Source organism: Nylanderia fulva, unplaced genomic scaffold (genome assembly GCF_048542155.1).
Source record: "Nylanderia fulva isolate GAGA-0341 unplaced genomic scaffold, ASM4854215v1 Scaffold563, whole genome shotgun sequence".
NCBI lineage: Eukaryota > Metazoa > Arthropoda > Insecta > Hymenoptera > Formicidae > Nylanderia > Nylanderia fulva.
In genome coordinates, this window is record NW_028190658.1 from 29,038 (window position 1) to 51,807 (window position 22,770).

The 22,770-nt window shown below is 37.4% G+C and overlaps 1 protein-coding gene across 1 annotated transcript; it reads right to left on the minus strand.

The window, feature by feature from the left end:
- Nucleotides 1-10,336: 10,336 nt before the first annotated feature.
- On the minus strand, nt 10,337-16,500 carry LOC146721021 (uncharacterized). The gene is made up of 5 exons (XM_085487511.1): nt 16,406-16,500; nt 15,719-16,289; nt 10,772-10,968; nt 10,469-10,574; nt 10,337-10,369 (listed from the first exon to the last, which is right to left on the minus strand). The coding sequence occupies exons 1-5, from the start codon at nt 16,498-16,500 to the stop codon at nt 10,337-10,339; spliced, it is 1,002 nt and encodes a 333-aa protein (XP_085343637.1).
- Between the last annotated feature and the right edge of the window lie 6,270 nt (nt 16,501-22,770).

A 22,770-nucleotide genomic window follows, 5' to 3' on the forward strand; every position in this document is an offset into this window, starting at 1 on the left:
TATAAGCTAGACAACTTTCTTTTTTTTAGTCAATATTAAATTATATAATTATCCTAATGCATTAACTTTTCTTCTTCAATCAATCAATATATGTACATATACATATACATTAATTCATCCCACTTCCCTAGCGAGTTGCTATAGAAATATATATATATATATGTTACATATATATGTGTAATATATAGAATATATAGAAATATATATATATATGTTACATATATATGTGTAACATATATATATATATATATTCTATAGCAACTCGCTAGGGAAGCGGGATGAATTAATATGTATATGTATATGTACATATATATATTGATTGATTGAAGAAGAAAAATTAATGCATTGGGCTAATAATACAATTTAATATTGGCTAAAAAAAAGAAAGTTGTCTATTTTACAATATTGGAAATTTATTTGTAGCCAATGTAAAAAATATATAAAGAATCTTGGTTAAAGATGAAATAAATATATTGGTCTAATATTAAAATTAATATTGGTTTAATATTAAAAATTAATATTGGTTTAAAGTGACAGAGCGTCTACTTTACAATATTGGACCAATATGGAAAATTATACTATGGCCAATATTAAAACTTGGGTATATATTGTTAACCAATATTGTGCCAATGAATTGTGCTACTAGGGCAACGCCTTTCATAGTGTCCCATGAGCGTCGAGTTGGGCGCCTTAACTCTGCGTTTGGTTCATCCCACAGCGACAGTTCTGCTTACTAAAAATGGCCNGTGTGATAAGTTTCAAAATCCGTCAGACCGAGCTCGAGTCCGCGTCGCTCAAATCTATGGGGGAAAGTAGGTCGCCGCGAGGACGCTACTCTTCCCAGTCAATGTTAGTGTTAGCGACATGTTACAAAACTGAGTTTTTTTTTTTTTTTTTTTTTTTTTTTTTTTTTTTTTTTTTTTTTTTGGGGGGGGGGGGGGGGGGGGGGGGGGGGGGGGGGGGTCGAAGATTGCCAAAACGTCGAAATAGATTGCGCGATTTCCCCTTTTTGCATATGCCACCCAATGAGTGCCAGGACCGTCTGTGCTGTCCAGATTGACGATACCCTCTCATTTTCTCGCGCGCCATTTATTCGGTAATTATTGCGCATTTTTTTTTTTTTTTTTTTTTTTTTTTTTTTTTTTTTTTTTTTTTTTTTTTTTTTTTTTTTTTTTTTTTTTTTTTTTTTTTAAAAAAAAAAAAAAAAAAAAAAAAAAAAAAAAAAAAAAAAAAAAAAAAAAAAAAAAAAAAAAAAAAAAAAAAAAAAAAAAAAAAAAAAAAAAAAAAAAAAAAAAAAAAAAAAAAAAACATATATTTAAATTTTGTCCATAAGACACATGAGTATATAATATACAGAAATAAGCGGCGTGCACAGACGCACGATCGAGAGTTCGGTGAAGCAATACGACCGGTGGTTCGCCGTGCCGAGTTATGAATAATATTTAACTAATTCGCGGCAACGATGGTAGTGTCTCCCCATAACACAAAAAAAAATTGATTAATTAATGGCGATGCGCCACCGGGGATATTGCTCCACGCCGTAAGCGCGTGATCCGCGCGGTATGCGCGACAACAAAGGGGCCGGCGTAAGGGCGCACCGCGTGCGCCGTACATAAATTTCATACACACACAATTAAACGTAATCACGCCTTTTCTTGTAAGGCAACATCAATACTTTAATGAGCCCGAAAGCGTTTATGAGCTCTCCAATTTTTCGCCTCGAACAATATTCGGCAACGCGTAAATCGCGATAATTTTCGCGCGACAATATTACGCGCGAAGGCTGTCCACGCGGGAGAGAAAATATGCGGAAACGCAAGAGAGTGGATGGGTCGTAGTTTCTCCCAATAGAGTTTCTTTACGTTAGTACCGCGACTCGACAATAAAACGAGTTTCTCGCGATTTTATACGGGCCGGCAACTAAGTCCAGCCTAGTTTCTTAACGATAAGTAATTCGGGACCCATCCACCCTGCTACTTTAATTCGGCGACAGCAGGATGACCACGTCGTCTCACCAGTCCTGTACGATCCTTAACGTTCCTCTCCTCTCTCGCTCTATACTTCGCACTTCCGTCTCAGGACCTCCGCTCTCTTCGGGCGCTCGCTAGACAGTGCCGAACCGGGGGCCCTTAGGAGACACGTCGGTGACCAATTATCTAGATAGGCCACTCGCGGCGCTATCAGGTCGGCCGCGCGCGCGGCCTCGGTGATCCTTGCGGCCGCGCGCTTAATTATCCTTACCCGCGGAGTCCTGATCCGCGGGTTGCCCTTCGTAGGCGGTCGTCGCGGCAGCGCACGGCAGGGCCGCTCCTTGCTCTCCTTCGGGATTCCGGATGTCCCGGGGGCGGCAGCTCTCCTGCCGGCGCTCCGTATGCGGGGGACTCGGGTGCTTTGTTGCACCCGAGTGGCCTTCCCTGCTCGCTCCTGGAAGGTACAATTTTTAGGCAGTGGCACCTACTCCGTTGTCGGATGTTCGGTGAAGGAATTTTTAATCTTGGGCTTACCGGGCATGTCCCTGACGAAGGGGGTCCCCGTCGTCCTGCTTCCTATGCCTTCCTATTTCTCCTCCAGGGTCTCTCTCTCTCGGCTGAGGCTCGTCGCACATCCTGTCTGCCGCCGAAATAATCCTAACTCTCAACAAAAAATATACGGAAACGGTAGCAGCGGGGCGCGTCCGGTCCCGCGCTTTTTCCCCACGCACTCTCTCTCTCTCTCCTCACTTTCTCGGGGGAGAGAGGTCCCGTGCCCCCCCCCGATCGGGCCATTCAGCCCTTGTGACGGACAATTTTTAATTTGTTACGTTCCCCAGTGCATACGTTTTGCAAGTTTTTAGCAATTCCATTTGTAGTTACACCTTGCGGGTTTTTTTAAAGTTTTTTTTGACGTTTTTTTTTCCTCGCTCCTCGTCCATATTTGTAAGGGGCGAGATACAGTCCCCGGACCCTTCCATGGGCGATTGTGGCTGTTTTCTCTTTTCAGCTGACGTTGCCGGCTTTATTGTCGTGCACTGGGGACCCCTCGAGGTGGATCGCCTACGATTGCTCGACGTTTTCCGCCAAGCTGGAAACAACGCGCATGACAACAAATTTTCCTGCATATCGGGGGAACTGGGGGAAAGCGGGCTTAATTTTTAATTAAAACAAGGGTTCCGAAAATCTATTCGTCCATGCGTGCACTTCCCCAAAAGATTGAAAAAAATGTTATCAAAAAATTTTTGGATTTTCGAGAGGAGAATTGATACAGCCGGCGATCTTGGCTCTTTGAAAGTGGTGCGAAAAAAACGCCTATTCGGGGTCGCTACAATTATACGCAAATCGCGCAAAATTCCCGTGTACGCAACCAAAGCGGATCCCGATGCCGTCAACAAATTGTACCTGAAAGGGGGCTTTAAAACTTTGAGGGTCCAACGAAAGTTTAGATGAAAAGCTGGCTGCTTTTAAAAAGGAGAAAACCCGTTGGGATGCGATAAAAAATTTTTGCTGCACCAAACCTATCTCAGACTTAATGAGCGGTTGGTCAGAAACGTCTACAACAAAGGGTTGAAAAGGGATTTCTCGGTGGTTAATCGACTGCTCCCAAAAACAACAAGGAGTGGTATCTGCCCGCCCGGAAGCGCAGCTGTAAACCGACCCGGAAGCACATGAACGCCTAAACGGTGGTAACGCGACCGCTACGATTGGGGTTGTCATGTCAAACGGGTTTGCGAACGGGGGCACAAAAGTTCTTAAAGGTTACAATCAAGGCAACCCAACTCGTAAGGGTTGCAACTTCAGGGACTTTTACATCGTTTCAAAAGCTGCGAAGGGGATCAAAACGACTGTAAAAAGGCTAAAACGAATAAAAGACGTTTTTTTCGAATGGGTCGGACGGGATGAACACGCAATAACGACTACCTACCCGAAAAAAACCCCGAAACAACGGGGCACGACGTAACAAACCCCGAAACAACGTGGCAAACGTGAAAGAACCTCAAAACAAGTGAACGAACCCCAAAACAACGGAACAAAACCCCCGAAACAACTTGGTACAAACGTGAAAAACCCCAAAAAAGGGAACAAACCCCCGAAAAAACGGAACAAACCCCCGAAAAACGTAAAAAACCCGAAACAACGTGAACAAAACCCCCGAAAACGTAACGACCCGAAAAAAAATAAAACACCGAAAAAATGGTAAAACGTAAAAAAACGAAATGAATTAAAATAAAAACGACAACAAGTTTTGGAGAAGATTGGTAAACTTTGAAAACGCGCCCAGCGAACAAAAATTTCCTTAAAGGGGGCAGTCAAGTGGGGGGAATACGATGATTGTGCAACCGCATTGTCGATGCCCTACTCCGTTTCAACAGAGGTTACCACACTACTAAACGTCTCGTGTGTTGAAAAAGTATGCGTGGGCTGTCCCACCAAAGAAAAGGAAGGAAACAGCCTACGCAATCGTAAGAAAATTCAAACCCAAAAGAGTTTTCCGAAAAACATGCAAACCGATAACGGAAAAGGTTTTTTACATCGCCAGTGCAAAAACAGAATTAATACTTTCGAAAATTTTGGGTTTAAAGGCTCGGTCGTCGAGCGTTTCAATCGCACCAAAGAACGACATGGGAAGATTTTTAAAGCTGGAAGGACTTACAAGTGGTTCGCTACTGCCACGCCTCGTATCGTTCAAGGCGAAGCTCGAACGATTGGTATGCGACCCCCCACTTACCCCCCCCCCCGATCGCCAAAGATTTTTTGGCTACCGTGTAAAAAACCCTGTTAAACGGGGGCCCCGGGCCAATTAAAAGAGGAAATCAGGACGCTCAGAAAGTACAAACAATTTTTTCGAGAAGGGTTACACCCCAATTGGAAAACCGGGTTTTAAAATTGTAAAAGTGCGCATCTATCCCGTACATATCCTACTCGGGATTATCGCAAGACATTTTCGCGGGGTTTTACGAGCACGACGCTCGCGCAAATTGTCCGGATTTGACCTCGGGAAAAAAAACTGCGCAGGGGGGGGTGACAAATTTCGTGAAAAGGGCTGGGTTCGACAGTTTCGCCAACTCTTGGATTAAAAAAAAGTTTTTTTGATTTTTTTTTCACTTTTGTAAACACTAAAATTGTATACCATTTTTTATATAATTAATAATTTTAATAAAATAAAACAAAAAAATATAAAAATTATACTTCTCTTAATACACCCTTTACAAAAAAATTAAAATTCAATAAATAAATAAAAAATTTTTAAAGGGGATTCTAAAATCTCCAGGGCAAGGTGGGGTCGCTCGGCGACATCCTTTGTCGTCGTAGGGATAGACAATTTTTGTCTCCTGAGGGTTTGCACTTTATGCAATTTCGTCTTATGCTGACTGTGACGGCGTCATTTCAATTTCGTCATTAAGGAAACGCGTTAAAAAATCGTCGAATTTTTACACCGCTCACTTTATTTTTGACACCTTTTGTTTTTAGGTCCTTTTTTCCCCGCCCCACCCGCAAAGCATTTTTTTGCTCTAACCCGACAAATTGGGTCTTATCGCGCCTTTTTATTCTCATTTTTTCATAAACCCGGCACTTTTTTATTCGGATGGTATACCGTACGCAATTATTCGCGGGTATCGCTGGTATCGAACGAGCGATATGCGTTCAATTTTTTAGACACCTGCATTTAATTTGATAAATTAAAAAGTCCGGGCGGTGAAATTACCCCACAAAAGGGGACGATGAGCGGTGAATTATTCGTGGGAATTCATAAGACATTTTTGATATGTCAGTATGACATGCCGCTTAGATTGGTTTGTAGATTTTCTTCGAGTTTGGTAATTTTATGCAACAATTTTTTTTTGAAAAACTCGCTAGAAAAAATTTGGTTCGCATCATTTCCCCCGACCCTACCGCCGTCCCTTTTGTTAAAAAATTTTACTCAACTGATTGCCCATTTTCCATGTCTTGCGAATACCTTATTTATCAGTTTTTAAAATTTTTTTTTTTAAAAACGTTTTTTCCCTTGTTCTAAACTCGTTTGATTCGATGTTTTTTGCAGCCACGCGACTGGTAATTGTAGTATGCGGTTATTTTTTGTTTGCGTAGCCCGTGGCCGTGCACTGCTGTAGTACGATTGTGTATCCCCTGCGTTCTTTTTTTGCAAAAGGGGCGAGGAGTTTTATACTCCCCTTTCCGGGGGGCTTATCCCCCGGTCGGGCGAAAAGGTAGGTCAATGTGCCGTCATGAAGATTTCCGCGGGATACCTAAATTCTTTGAAACATGCCTATAGGGAAATCAACGCATAAAATACGTCAAAATTCGATAATCGCGACCACCCAAAATCGGCATAAAGGCAATGGGTTACAATTGCCCCTCCCACAAATTTTTTACATCAAAACTGAGGTAAAGATGGGGTTTCGATTGGTTACGATTGCATTCTTTTTTATTTGCCTTCGTAGGCCTGAAATTACTGGCCCCGCGTTTTTCCGTTTTGACAAAAAATAAACCCTGTCAATGTTTTAATAATTCAAAATTTTTTATTTTGTTTTTTAACATGGAGTCCCAGTAATCCGGGGGGAATTAATAATCCGGGATCAGTCCGGGAAAATTTTTTATAAATATCGCGAAAAAATTTAAATTTCGGCCAAAAACAAGACTCAATTTTTTTAAATCGCTATATTTGCCTGCGTTCGGGGGGAAATCGGCTCCAGACGGTTCGGGTGCGCAAACCCTGGATACTTGTCCCCGGGGTTAAAAAAATGTAAAAAGATCGCCGGCGTAAACTGGTTTGAATCTTCCACCATCTATGTTTGTACGGAAAACCCCTTCCGGCAAAAATTTAATTTTTTTTCTAGTTAAATTTTGAATCCAAATGAAAATTTTTTTAGTTTTTTTTTATCCAAAAATGACGCTAATTTTTCGAGCTACCCTGAGAAATTTACGAACGATAAACCAAATTTTTGATAAAATTTTTTGAATTTTATCTTGTTCAATTAAAGCTTCGGAAAAAAATTATTTTTCCTTTTTTATCGGAGTATTATTTCCCCCTTGAAGCGGGCTTTTCCCGTAAAAAAATGGGGTTCGTACCCGGGGCGATTTGAAGACTTGGGATAAAAGTTCTTGTTTTTACAATTTAAAGCCGGGACCCCTGTACCCCCCGGGTGGGGTGGCAATGTCGGGACGCGTTACTTTCGCAAAGGGTTTTTTTTCAAAATTTAAAAGGGGCCGCGGTGCAAAATTTTTAACCACCGCGGGGTTTTTAAATTCCATGGGACTTTCTTAAAAAATTTTTACCAATTTGCAAAATTTTTAACGTTGGCGAAATCACGAAATCGAAAGGGGGGAAATTGTACCGGGAAAAACAACTGTCGTACGAACCCAATAGTCGCGATCAAACATTTTTATATTTAAATTTTTTTGGTCTTGGTCTTTCCCAAAAAACCACTCGGTCTGCGACACAAAAAGGGAGCCCCCTTCCCGTTTTGTCGACTGAGCCCTTGTCTTCTCGCTCGGCAGCCGGTTAGGCAGTTTTTTAGTTTTCCCCCCCTTTCCCCCCTATCGCCGAAATTTTGGTCCCAGAAAGAAAGGTAAAATCTGGAAAAAAATGAAAATTTAAAAAATTTTTAAATTAAAATATAATTTACTGAAAAAATATATATATATATTATACTTACCGCGCAAAAAAAAATTTTTACATTGTGTTTCTCATTTCACTTTCAAGGACAGATTTTTTTTTGCACGCGAAAGTCCAACGCTGTTTTTTTCCCCCCCGTAACAATTTACGTGTTGCCTTCTTTTTTTCCAAAACCACGGGACCCTTTTTGTTTCGATGGGCCGTTTACGGGATTCGTTTGCAATTCGAATTTTTTAATTTTTTCCTCACTGGAACCCCAAATTTTTTTGGGAAATTTTCCGTGGTGTAATGCGGGAAAGGGGGATTCTTTTTCCATGTCTTTCACGGGGTCAGGCGGGCCCCGCTGCAAAAACCATTTTCCGCATCGCAATTAAAACCGCTCTTTTGCCAAATTTTTTTCGGTTTTTCAACCCCGCCGCATTGGTTGTAAAATTTTTACTTCACTGTCAAATCTATTCCGCGACAAAGCCCACCCTTCCTTCCTGGAACTCTCTGCGGCTACGTGGGTCGATTCGGGGGCTCGTACCCCGCGTTCGGCGTGGGAAAATTCAAAATTTTCGTGTTTAAAAAAATTTTTTTTGGGGGCGTTTTTCCCCAAAAATTTCCCTTTAAAACAGTGTTTTCTTTTCCGTGTGTCTCCACACATTTTCCACGTTTTTCGACACAAAATTTCGGGTTTCCAAAAAATGACCGGTTCTTTGGGGGGCTTTTTTTTCGCACCGGTCGTAAACGGCTTCGAAAACCCTTCGATTTTGGCCAAATCTTTGCCTTTTGCCGCCCCCCACTGAAACCACCCCACTAGGCAGGGTTCCCCATACCTCCGCAACCCCTTTGCCCCTGAGTCGCGCTTTCCGCCCCCCAAAATTTTTTGCCAATCGAGAACCGACCTTGGGACGGCCCGCGTTCTTTCCCTCTTGAAAATTCTTCCCACCTTGCAGCCCAAAAATGCCCAATTCAATTGGCAAAACCCCCAAAAGGTCGCGCCAACTTTTCCCTTTTTAAAAAATCATTTTTCAATTTTAAAAAAAAAAATTTTTTACCAAACTTTTTTTTTGCCCCCAAGAACGGCCTCGCCGGGTACATGGCCGGGGGCCCATCGGTCCCGTTATATTCCCCCCCCTTTTTTCTTGGGGGAGGCCTTTTTAAATTTCGCGAAAAAATTTTTGCGATATCTTTTTGGGTTTTTTAAAAAATTTATATCGATAATTTTAAAAAACTAAAAACCCCCCTTCCCTTTTTATTTCACCCCGCGGATCGGATTGCCCGTCGCGCAAAAGCCCAAAACCTTTTTTATCAACCCGTTTGATTGTCGGCAAACCTTTTGTTCTTAATAATTTGCGAATATTTATCTTATCTTCGGAGAAAATTTAGATATCGCGATAATTCTTAAAACATAGTAAGCCGCCGTTACCTTATCATCCAACCCGTCGGATCGACACGTCGGATCGGATTGACATTCGCACCTGTTATACCCGCTTATTGTCGGCAAACCTTTGTTCTTATATCGCAATTATCTTTTTTCGAGAAAATTAGATATCAATTCGCGCCGATCCAAGCTGAAACGGCGCACATTCGTCTTTTATTTCTGTTTATGAAACTTAGATCCGCTCAAGCTTATCTTCGTTTATGAAAAACTTTGATACCTTACAAAGACGGGCCGCTTATCTTATCTTTTATACCTTACAAAGACGCCGCTCCGCTTATCTTATCTTATCTTGTTTATGAACATATCAGGTAAAATGATCCCCTTATCTTATCTTGTTTATAAACATATCAGGTAACATGATCCCCTTATCAGGTAATATGATCCCCTTATCAGGTTATCTGATATGTTTATAAACAAAAGATAAGCTTATCTACTGATAAGACCCCCCTCCCCCCGCGTGACGTCACCCCCCTCGCCCCCGATTCCCCCCCGCCCCGCACCCCCCTTATTGCCCCCGGGTTAGAACCCCCATAGTATACCTACTGATTATGAAAATGTATTAAAAGTATAAAAGATATATTAATTATATAGAAAAATATAACATACAGGAGTGTTCGGCAACAGGTGGGGCCAAAATGTAAGGAGTGGGTTCTACATGATAAAATAAGACGAAAATCAAGAATAGGACAAAATTGCGTCCGGAAACTTCGTTCATTAATTATAAATATTTTAAATTATTAATATTTTTACGATGTAAGTATCTGTGTACTTATGCGTCACAGTCTATTTTGACGGCGACTCCACCGATGTACCTTTTGCCACGCCAGATATCGGCAAATTGCCGTGCGTCAGGCGTCCTTAATGCGAAGTGTAAAATATTTATAATTAATAAACGAAGTCTCGAACACAATTTTGTCATTCTTGATTTTCGTCTTATTTTATCATGTAGAATCACTCCTTACATTTGGCCCACCTGTTGCCGAACACCCTGTATATAAACAATATATAAAAATATATAAACGATATACAAGATATGTACAAAAATATATAAAAATATATAAAAGTATAAAAATATATATTAATTTTATAAAATAAAATTATATAAATGTATTAAAATTTATAACAATAAAAATATATAATAACAAGATCCAATATAAAAAGATATATAAAATAAAATTATATAAAACCACTATATAAACAATATATAAAATAAAAAAAGGTCGGAGGCGAGAGAGGGATCCATGCCTAGATTCGGCGGCAGCGAGAGAGCCGGCGAGAGAGTCAGCGGGCCTGCGGTGACTGCGAGAGAGAGGGGTCGCGTCAAACCATCGCTGTCAGACTGTGCCTCGGCATCTGCACATAAAAATATAATAAATTATTATACTATTTTTATATATATTTTTGACATATATAAATATATATATATATATATATATATATATGTGTACTTACAGCCTTGACATATTGGGCACAAGTTGGCCAGGAAGAGTGTGAATACTCTTTCAGACAATCAATGCAGTAAAGATGCGGCACATCTCTGTACCGTATCGTCACGTGCCTATGGATGAGTGTGATTGTCGCAAATCTTTCCCTGTTTCTCATAAAACAGGGAATGCAGATTCTCACCACCCCCCCCTGGCGAGACATATGCCATTATAACGCATACCCACGTTTTCTTCGTCGAGGGTTGCGATGGTCCGTACGTCTAACGTACGCGAGTGGTACGCCTCGCGAACACCATTTCCACTGTCATACCCATCGTCGTGCAGTGGTTGGTCTTCTTCTTCTTCTTCTTCTTCGACGATGGGTACATCAATATCCATCTCTTCAATATCATCGACGATGATATTGACCTCCCTGTCATATTCGGGGTTGTACATCTCGTCGTCGTCGCTGTCGTCGGAGATCGTGACGACCTCCATCTCGTCATCAGAGATTGTGATGACCTCCATCTGTGTCGTCAGAGATCGTGATGACCTCCATCTCGTCATCAGAGATCGTGATGACCTTCATCTTATCATCAAGATCACCACCAAGTCTCGCTCGCCATTCTTCATTTTGTACAATTCACTCACTATGCTCACTACTACTATGATCGCGAATGAATGTCACCGTACTATGACCCTGCAGCGGCATCGGTTCTCATTATATATCCCGATCATCCCTTTGTTCTTCAACGCACAATTGCAATTATCTCCGAAAGATGATCTTCGCCGAAACAAAAATAGCGGCTGCTCAGTAGTTGATTATCGACATGTTTACACCTTCCGCGAAGACATGTCTCTTACACCTTCCGCGAAGACATATACATATCTACTCTTCGCATATGTTGTACGCCTATTTAATCAAGCAAAATAAATAAACTGCGACTAGTAATCTGACGATGATGGTGATTCCCTCATATCTGACTCCTCCATTTCTTGGTCCGAATCATATTCAGATCATTGCGATTTACATGACACCGATGGTGAAGGCATATCTATGCATATATACCAAAATAAAGATTTTCTACAATGAAATAATCGGCACAATTTTTGTAGCGACGATGAAAACATGTGACTCGCTTGTGTCGTTTAGACGATCTGGTGCATTTAGATAAATTACCAGTCACTCTTAAAATGTTTTTGTGAATTTCCAGGAAATCGGCAACATCTTTTGTATGCGGTTTTTGCATACCAAGTTCGCGATTTCTTAACAATTGCACAACCGAAGTCACCGGAATGTTCTTCGCTTCACGTTTAAAACGAAACGGGTTATCTTTTTTTTTCACCATGATCGCATTCCTCGAGATGCCTATACCATTTCTCGACATTCTCATAACACCTTGAATGATTTTTTAGAGCATTCTCCATTTTTTTTTATTGCAAAAAAACAATTCACTCACTCACTCACTATGCTCACTAATATGGCCCGGCCGCTGCATCGGTCCTCATTATATATCCCGATCATCCCTTTGTTCTTCAACGTGCGATGATGCAATTATCTCCAAAAGATGACCTTCGCCGAAACAAAAATACATACGTCGCAAGACACGTCACAACCTGCAAAGACATGTCGCAACGCGTTCGCCCCCGCTGATATTTCTTAGAAATATATGTATGAACCCGCTTGATTGTCGGATCCAAGCCTGGATTCTGCGGTAGCCCTTCGCAGAATTTTTACCTTATCTTATCTTCAGAGAAAATTTAGATGAAGAAACGCAACCACCTTAGTAATAGATATCTGAATGTCGGCGCTCGATCCAAGCCTGGATTAAGAATCGGCGGCAGCCCTTCGTAGAATTTGATTACCCAGAATTTATCTTATCTTGGATTTTCAGAGTAAATTTACCTTATCTTATTTTGTTTATGAAAACTTAGATATCGCACAAAGACTTATATTATCTTATCCTGTTTATGAAAACTTAGATATCGCTCAAGCTTATCTTCTCTTGTTTATGAAAACTTAGATATCCGCTTATCTTATCTTGTTTATGAAAACTTAGATATCGCTCAAAGACGCCGCTTATCTTATTGTTAGCTTGTTTATGAAAACTTAGATATCCGCTTATCTTATCTTCTAATAGATATCCGCTTATCTTGTTTATAAACATATCAGGTAACATGATCCCCTTATCAGGTAACCTGAGCTGATAAGATAAGTTTATCTGCTGATAAGACCCCCTCCCCCCGCGCGACGTCACCCCCTTTGCCCCCAATTCCCCCCCGCCCCCCGCCCCACCCACTCATTGCCCCTGGTCTAGAACTCTCCTAGTATACCTACTGGGGTATACGCGGCGGTCTTAGTCAATGTTCAGGCCGATACGCGTGTGCTAATAACATGTACATGCAATCATACGACCCATCGAAACCCTCATTCTACTTAATGTACTTTGATGTGAATAATTTGTACTGATGAGCAATGTGTCAACAATTGCCGTATGCTGATTTTCGGTGGGTCGACGATGTGTCGAATTTTGACGTATCATCTATTGCGCAAGATTCGCCTACAGGTTATATTCTCGAAGTAGATTTAGAGTATCCGCAGCATCTTCATGACGCGCATATTGACCTATCGTTTTGCCCGACGCGCGATAAGCCGCCCGGCAAGCGGGAGTATAAACTCCTCGCAACGCTTTACGATAAGAAGCGCTACGTGATACACTATCGTAATCTACAGCAGTGCACGCGCCAAGATTGAAATGACGCGTCAGCAGTCGTGTATAAGATCGAAATTGCATAAAGTATATACCATCAGCGAGACAAAAGTTGCTCTAAGTCCCTACGACGACAAGCGGTATGTCATACCTGAGTCGGCCGACACTTCAACGTGGAGACATTATCGAGTACCGCTGTAAATTATATTTATTATATTTATTATATTGTAAGGATGTAGTAATAAAGGTTATATTATTTTTGTTATATATTTCATATATTTCATATATGTTGAATAAAATATGAGGTACATTAAATAACATTGTCCTTATGTATCTAAGAGTTGTGCGAACTGTCGAATCCCAGCCATTTCACGTAAACCTCGTCACCCCTTCTGCGCAGACTTTTCTCCATGAGGTATACATCTGGATAATTTGCGCGATGCAGCTCGTGCTCGTAAAACGCTCCAGCGATAGATGTCTTACGATAATCTTCGAGTAGATATGTTACGGGATTAGTATGCTGCACTTTAACAATCTTAAGGGGATGCCGGAGGTCTACTTTTACCGGCCGAACCTATTATATTTTGCCACAACCAAGAAGTTTTTATTGCGTTAATAGAATAACAAATGCTTTTCCACGATTAAAGTTAATACAATAATAAAGTAGGAACCTGTCTGAATTTGTGATAAAAAGACAAAAAATTTTTAAATACGAGTTTTTTTTCTGGCTTTTCGCGTTACGTCATAACAATATTTGCTTGTATAAAAGTTTCACAATTTATACGTACAAAATAAGACAGGTTCCTACAAAAGATTGCATAAAGGAATATTAGTGAGCTTGCAGAAATAAGTTTAGAAGTCTAATAAAAAAGATCTTGGTTGTGGAATATTTCATTTACATGTGTATGTGTGAAATGACATTTAGGAGTAATACAGAGCAGAAAATTAGTTGCGCGATGTCGCGATAGATGGAGCTGCAATCGTGCAGTTAGACAAGAACAGACAGTCATATTATCTTTGTCTCTTTCATGCTGTCTTGTCTTCTGACCACGGTGTGTATACGACCATGCTTCTGACACACACACACACTCTCCCTCTCTTTCTCTCTTTATCTCAAATTGCTCGTTCATAATTGTATGCGAGTGATTTGAGAGAGAGAAAATATGCTTTCTAAAAATTAAAGTATGTAGGTATAATATGCCAATATTATATATATACACATATATACATACATACTTATATACAGGGTGTCCGGTAATTGTCGCCTCAACCATCGTGTGCAGATAAAGTGAATTAAACCGAATAGGAAAGTTTTGTACCGTTTTGCGATTTTCGCAATAATTATTGAATTATTAAATAAAAAAGATCGGCCAATCCACGCAAATAGAAGCGCGCGACGAGAAGGGACGTTCTATTGTAACACGATACACGGCGCGCCGCAAAGCGGAAGGAGGAGCGAATGATGACTGTTTACGAATCGTGTTCGAGAAATCTTCGTGTATCGTGTTACAGTAGGACGTCTCTTCTCGTCGCGCGCTTCTATTCGCGTGGATTGGCCGATCTTTTTTATTTAATAACTCAATAATTATTGCGAAAATCGCAAAACGGTAGAGGACTTTACTATTCGGTTTAACTCACTTTACCTGCACACGACGGTTGAGGCGACAATTACCGGACACCCTGTATATATGTAGAAATAATAATAAAAAATAATAAATAATAATAAATAAATAAAAAAATAAAATAAAATAATAAATAATAAAATAATAAATAACAAAATAACAAAATAAAATAAAATAATAAATAATAAAATAAATCAAAATAAAATAATAATTATATATAATATAAGTTGTAGAAATCTATACTTATAAAATAGAATATTGTTGTTTCACATTGTGTGAGCAGATAGCATGGATGGCATATTATATATATAAAGATAAAATTATATATATATATATATATATATATCGGTCACTTACATCGGCCCTATTTCTCGGATTATTATCGATCCGACGGATTACAATATATATATATATATATATATATATATATATATATATATATATATTACAATATATATATAATAAATAAGTATTCACATATATAAATATATATAATGTTTTATATATATAACTTGACATGAGATTATACATGAACTTTATAATTTATATATAAATAAATTTAATTATATATAAAATGAACATATTTCACATATAATTATGTATAATTATATATTTATTTAGATATAATTATATATAAAAAATTTTTCCCGGGTTGAACTCTGTGATTTTTATATTTTATTCATAAGACCACTATTTCTTGGACATAATTGACTGTTGCCGGACTTTTGAACCACCTTGTATATATATATATATATATATTGTATATATATATATATATATATTGTATATAATTCGACAATAAAAATATATTATGTTGTCTGATTTCAATATGTTGAACACACTAAAATGGATTTTTGACATATATATATTACTGTCGATAATAGCAGAATTAAAATTGTCGGTAATTATCGACAATTTTAGTTCCATTCAAATGAGGGCGCTAACCCGTCGGAGTTCGGCCAACGCTCCGGCATCCCAAGCTACCAGCTCGCAATCAATGAGTTGATGCTTGTTGAAGGCATCACTAGCGCGTATTACATTTGCTAATTCTTTAGAATTCGTTACAGTAGACGCAATATTGGAGAATTGTGTATAATTGATATCGATTGTTCCAGTAAGTCTAGCCAATCGATCGAATGTTATATAGATGCATAGATCGAGATCAAACATACGTTGTAACGTCGATTCGATCATCATCATGCGTACATCTGCAGATTCGAGACTTACGAGTTTGATGTCGTTAATCGTGTGAAATCTCACTGTTAGCGGTCCAACATTTATAAAATTATATAAATCTTTAGTGGAGTCGTTCCGAAGAATATCGTGACGCTGCTCATAAAGTCCCTTCCAAGTCTCGATGAATAGTATCAATTGTTTTTGCCGATGATCTTCTATGACGATTTCCACGTAACTCGGTGGACCCACGTTGATACCAATTTCGATGAGTTTGAATTCCGTGGCTGTCAATGCGTATTGTCTAACTAGTATACGAGCCGCACGACGCTCTTGCAAAATGCTGTAGAAAAATGAAATTAATATTTAAATAATAAAAACAATTCTAATAAAAGCAATTTGTAATAATATAAAAAAAATAGAAGTGTATAATACATAATAGAAAAAAGTTAAACTTATTTGTCACATTTGTTTTTAAACGATGGAGTTTCAGCACGACTCGGCACGTAATAATTCATGCGACTGCCGCTGCAGCTTCTTTTGTTGGAGTACATTTTTCTATGTTCCGAAAATGTGAACTATTGGTTCGAACAGTTAACGTGAAACTGATTGTACAAAAAAATTTAGAATACATACTCATTTTCTCAAAGATAGTGGGGATAAATGTGGTGGGAGTAAATGTGGTAGGAGAATTTTTGAGAGTATTTCTAGCGCTCTGAAATTTAGGAGAAAAGAGACATCACTCGGACAACATTAAAGATCCAATAAAAAAATTTAGAATATATTGATTTCTTTTGAGATAGTAGGGGTAAATGGGGGGGGGGGGGTAAATGTGGTGGGGAGATTGCGTCTAGCGCTCTGAGATTTAGGAGAAGGGAGAGACATCGCTCCGTTAAAAAGAATTCTTAGAAACAGGAAGAAATGGGAAGAGTATATAAGAAATAAAATTTTTTAAATATGTTTACATATTTTATTTTTTTAAATATTTTTTCTGGCGTTGTGACCACCAGTTAAATATTTTAAATACATTGTGTAATGCGCAATTTTTAACATGTTTTCCGCATAGTGTTTTTAACATCTAGATTGTTTAAAGACTCACTGTCGTCGTAATCTGCATCCAAGGTCTTAATTATGAAACCGTTTCTCTCATCATCCATTATATCGGCTAGCCGTTTTCACTTTTCAAGTCCTTTTACGTATACGATAGAGAATTCTTCTTTATCTTCTTGTAATTTTTCATTTATTCCAACGATAGCTGCAGTAGTCAAGCGCTGAGGCATGCTGTATGGAACGTTTCCATCTTCCCATTGTAAGCCATGATGATGTTGAGTCAACCATGAGGCTTGACGCCTCTCCAATTTTATGAGTAAACTCCATGGCACAGAACATGCAAAGAAATATTGTGATAAAATAAATCCTCTTCTCAGGATTGCCGCTTCCTTTACAATAAACTGTTTATTGAGGATAAATCCTTGTAGATCGACGAATGTTGGTACAGACATGACGAGGGCTCTCTCTTTTTGATGCGACTCAGTCGAGAGGAATGACGAAACTCTACAGCCATCTCACATTACTTTGATTATGTATCCTCTTCCCCTCTCTAAACAGCTGTTGTAAACATTTTTTAGGTGATTTTGCGCACAACGTTGGTCAACGGATTGTACTGGATCACACGATCGTGTATAATGAGGCATAGGGATGGGCAAAAATCATTCGATTATTGAAACATTGATGTTTTTTTTATTTAGAAATCGATTATTCACTCGATGTTTTTACGCTCGATTAATTACTAACTTGATAGTTTTTTCCTTCGGTGCTCTTAGATTTAAAACTAGATTTATAACTAGATTTTACTAAAGTTTTGCATGTAAATAAGTTTATACCCCATATTCCGATATTCACTGCCAGTAATGAAAATCTAGTGTACGTGACATAAACTATATATTTTTAGTACTGTCAGTACATTTTAGCGCATTTCGGAAGACATAGTAAGGTTATGAGCAAATCGACCAATCGTAACTCATCTTACTACGCACGTGATTGGTCGATTTACTTATAGCCTTTGGGCTCGTTCCGAGGGACACTATCAGCACTAATGCTAATAGCGTCTCACCGAACGCACTCTTTGCGGTAATAGTGTAAAACTTTTTACATTCAAAGGTCGTGAAACGTATCAAACAATATATTAGCCAATAATAGCTATTCCTTTAAATAATAAAATGGCTATGATTGGCTAGTAGTATTTAGTACACGTTTTTAAGTATATCAGTGTAAACTAACTTAGTATAATCTAATACTCGGTTTCCGGTCCTGGCGATACGTAATACGTAATAGTGATAGATAGCCACGAAGAAGACATGAGGCTGAACAAAACATTATAATTGAAGGTAATTATTATTTATTTTTCAATTAATATATTCATCAATATCTAAAATTATTTTAACAAAGTTAATACATGTTTTTGGCCTTATTTGAGAATATTTTCTACTTTTTTTGACTAGTAACGACTGTCGGACATGGATGATGCAATCATTAATTTGCTCACGATCAGTTTGTTAGAAATAATAGATATATTATCTTCATTTAGACTTAAAAATTATTTATATTTTAAACAAAGTGATAAATCTAAGGCCAACTTATCGAGCTGAATATTCGAGATGTTCAGTCAACTACCATTTATTACATGTATAAATTATAAAACTACAGTCATTAGATATTAAAACTAACGCAAATTACAATCATTCTATAAACGTTTCGACCGCACGCGGTCTTCTTCAGTATAATTCTTGAAATATAAATTCATACAACTTCACATAATATCGGAATTTAATTATAATTATTCAAAATCGAGAGTCTTTGAGCAATTAACGCGTGTTCTAATTCGTCATGTCCAACAATGTTCGCCTCGATATGATCTCTGATTTTTCTCAGATCTCGGATAGTTTCATCGTTAATATGCGAGAAATTAACCCGTTCCGTAGGCGCTGCGATTAATAAAAAATTAACGATTAACGTATGTCTAAATTAAAATATATATCCCCTACACTTGGTAATATGCTTACCTATCATCGTCCTTCTTGACAATTTTGCTACTTATTAACAGTTATTAAGGATGACACATAACAAACCAACAATACAGAAAGACAGCTCATTTTAAACTCTACCTGATCGGAGAGCGTGCGTGTTTATATATGATCTAATATCTATGTTTGACTCGTTAATGTCTTATTTGTCCTATTATTATTTATTGTTCGCTAATATATCCAAAATATCAAAATACGACTCGCTAAGTAACTCAGTATCTTTGTTTAAATTTAGTCCATTTTTTTGTTCCTTGATATGTAGCATCTCAGAAATGAGTCTTTTATAATAATTATTTTCTTTGTCCATGATCTTAACATTGTCCCAATTAAAAGTATGATGTTCATTTCTTATGTGTTCAGAAATTACTGAATGTTTCGTTGAGTCCAACCTAATATTATTTTTATGTTCTTTTATTCGCGTCTGCAATTGCCTCTTTGTTTGGCCTACATAAGATGCATTACAATTATTGCAACTGATCTTATAAACCACATTCGAATTGCATGGATGTTTAGTTTTATCTTTCTGTGCTTTAATAATATTATCCAGTTTGTTGAGACATCTATACCCTACAATACAATTTTTATTTTTTACCGAGGAAACAATCATTTCTGAGATCCTATCAATATACGGAATGACAAAGAATTTTTTATCAACCGAGTCATTTCCTATACTTTTTGTTCTTTCTATGTTGGCCTGTCTCTCTATAATGCTCCCCTTAGATATGATGTGTTCTATCCGATGATTAATTTTGTTAAAAATCAGATCAAGAGGGTAACCATTGCTTATGAGTATATTAATAATTAACTCTAAATTTTTATTAAAAAATAGTGGATGTGATAGCAATAGACATCTGTCTACAAGGTTATATATTATTCCAATTTTGTGGCATAATGGGTGGTTTGAATAAAATGATAACGTCCTTCCTGAGAAGGTTTCTTTTTGATATCAGTCTATATATATTGTGTTATTAATAATTTTAAGTGATAAATCTAAGAAATTCAAGCTATGATTAACCTCTTGTTCGACCGTGAATTTAAGTCTTTCATGATAGTTGTTAAAATTATTCACAATCTGAGTCATATTAGTCATAGAGGTGGCCACTATTATGTCATCCACATAACGAAAATAAAACGAACATTCCAAATTCAACGCTTTGAGAACTGTATCCTCAAGATCTTGCATAACCACGTCTGCAATAATTGGTGATAACGGTGACCCCATAGGGGTCCCAAACGTCTGTTTATAAATTATGTCATTAAATGTAAAATATGTAGAAGTCAATATGAATTTTATACCCCCCAAAAATTCGTTTTTCGGTATTCTAGTATTTATTCCAATGTGATCCCATCTATCGTTAATACCGTCAATCGCAAGATCCAGAGGAACGTTCGTAAACAAAGACACCACATCCAAGGAAAACATCCTATCATTCTCATCAATCTTTTTACCAGACAATATGCTGTACAAATCAAAACTATTATTAATATGACTTTTCGCTTTGGGTAGGCTAGTTCGTAAGGTAACACTTACACTATTGTTAAAAAAAATCCGTGCAAAAAAATAGAGAACGATTTGAATGATTTGTTGAAGAGATGGCTTAAGGAAGATTATATTTCAAAAAGTGAATATTATAAATTACGTTGTAGTGATTCTCTCCTTCCAAAAGCGTATGGATTACCAAAAATCCATAAGGAAAACTATCCAGTTAGAATCATAGTTTCATCGGTTGATACAGCTCTATACTCGCTGGCTTCGTTTTTACAAAACACCTTACGAATTAGCCTACCCAAAGCGAAAAGTCATATTAATAATAGTTTTGATTTGTACAGCATATTGTCTGGTAAAAAGATTGATGAGAATGATAGGATGTTTTCCTTGGATGTGGTGTCTTTGTTTACGAACGTTCCTCTGGATCTTGCGATTGACGGTATTAACGATAGATGGGATCACATTGGAATAAATACTAGAATACCGAAAAACGAATTTTTGGGGGGTATAAAATTCATATTGACTTCTACATATTTTACATTTAATGACATAATTTATAAACAGACGTTTGGGACCCCTATGGGGTCACCGTTATCACCAATTATTGCAGACGTGGTTATGCAAGATCTTGAGGATACAGTTCTCAAAGCGTTGAATTTGGAATGTTCGTTTTATTTTCGTTATGTGGATGACATAATAGTGGCCACCTCTATGACTAATATGACTCAGATTGTGAATAATTTTAACAACTATCATGAAAGACTTAAATTCACGGTCGAACAAGAGGTTAATCATAGCTTGAATTTCTTAGATTTATCACTTAAAATTATTAATAACACAATATATATAGACTGATATCAAAAAGAAACCTTCTCAGGAAGGACGTTATCATTTTATTCAAACCACCCATTATGCCACAAAATTGGAATAATATATAACCTTGTAGACAGATGTCTATTGCTATCACATCCACTATTTTTTAATAAAAATTTAGAGTTAATTATTAATATACTCATAAGCAATGGTTACCCTCTTGATCTGATTTTTAACAAAATTAATCATCGGATAGAACACATCATATCTAAGGGGAGCATTATAGAGAGACAGGCCAACATAGAAAGAACAAAAAGTATAGGAAATGACTCGGTTGATAAAAAATTCTTTGTCATTCCGTATATTGATAGGATCTCAGAAATGATTGTTTCCTCGGTAAAAAATAAAAATTGTATTGTAGGGTATAGATGTCTCAACAAACTGGATAATATTATTAAAGCACAGAAAGATAAAACTAAACATCCATGCAATTCGAATGTGGTTTATAAGATCAGTTGCAATAATTGTAATGCATCTTATGTAGGCCAAACAAAGAGGCAATTGCAGACGCGAATAAAAGAACATAAAAATAATATTAGGTTGGACTCAACGAAACATTCAGTAATTTCTGAACACATAAGAAATGAACATCATACTTTTAATTGGGACAATGTTAAGATCATGGACAAAGAAAATAATTATTATAAAAGACTCATTTCTGAGATGCTACATATCAAGGAACAAAAAAATGGACTAAATTTAAACAAAGATACTGAGTTACTTAGCGAGTCGTATTTTGATATTTTGGATATATTAGCGAACAATAAATAATAATAGGACAAATAGGACATTAACGAGTCAAACATAGATATTAGATCATATATAAACACGCACGCTCTCCGATCAAGTAGAGTTTAAAATGAGCTGTCTTTCTGTATTGTTGGTTTGTTATGTGTCATCCTTAATAACTGTTAATAAGTAGCAAAATTGTCAAGAAGGACGATGATAGGTAAGCATATTACCAAGTGTAGGGGATATATATTTTAATTTAGACATACGTTAATCGTTAATTTTTTATTAATCGCAGCGCCTACGGAACGGGTTAATTTCTCGCATATTAACGATGAAACTATCCGAGATCTGAGAAAAATCAGAGATCATATCGAGGCGAACATTGTTGGACATGACGAATTAGAACACGCGTTAATTGCTCAAAGACTCTCGATTCTGAATAATTATAATTAAATTCCGATATTATGTGAAGTTGTATGAATTTATATTTCAAGAATTATACTGAAGAAGACCGCGTGCGGTCGAAACGTTTATAGAATGATTGTAATTTGCGTTAGTTTTAATATCTAATGACTGTAGTTTTATAATTTATACATGTAATAAATGGTAGTTGACTGAACATCTCGAATATTCAGCTCGATAAGTTG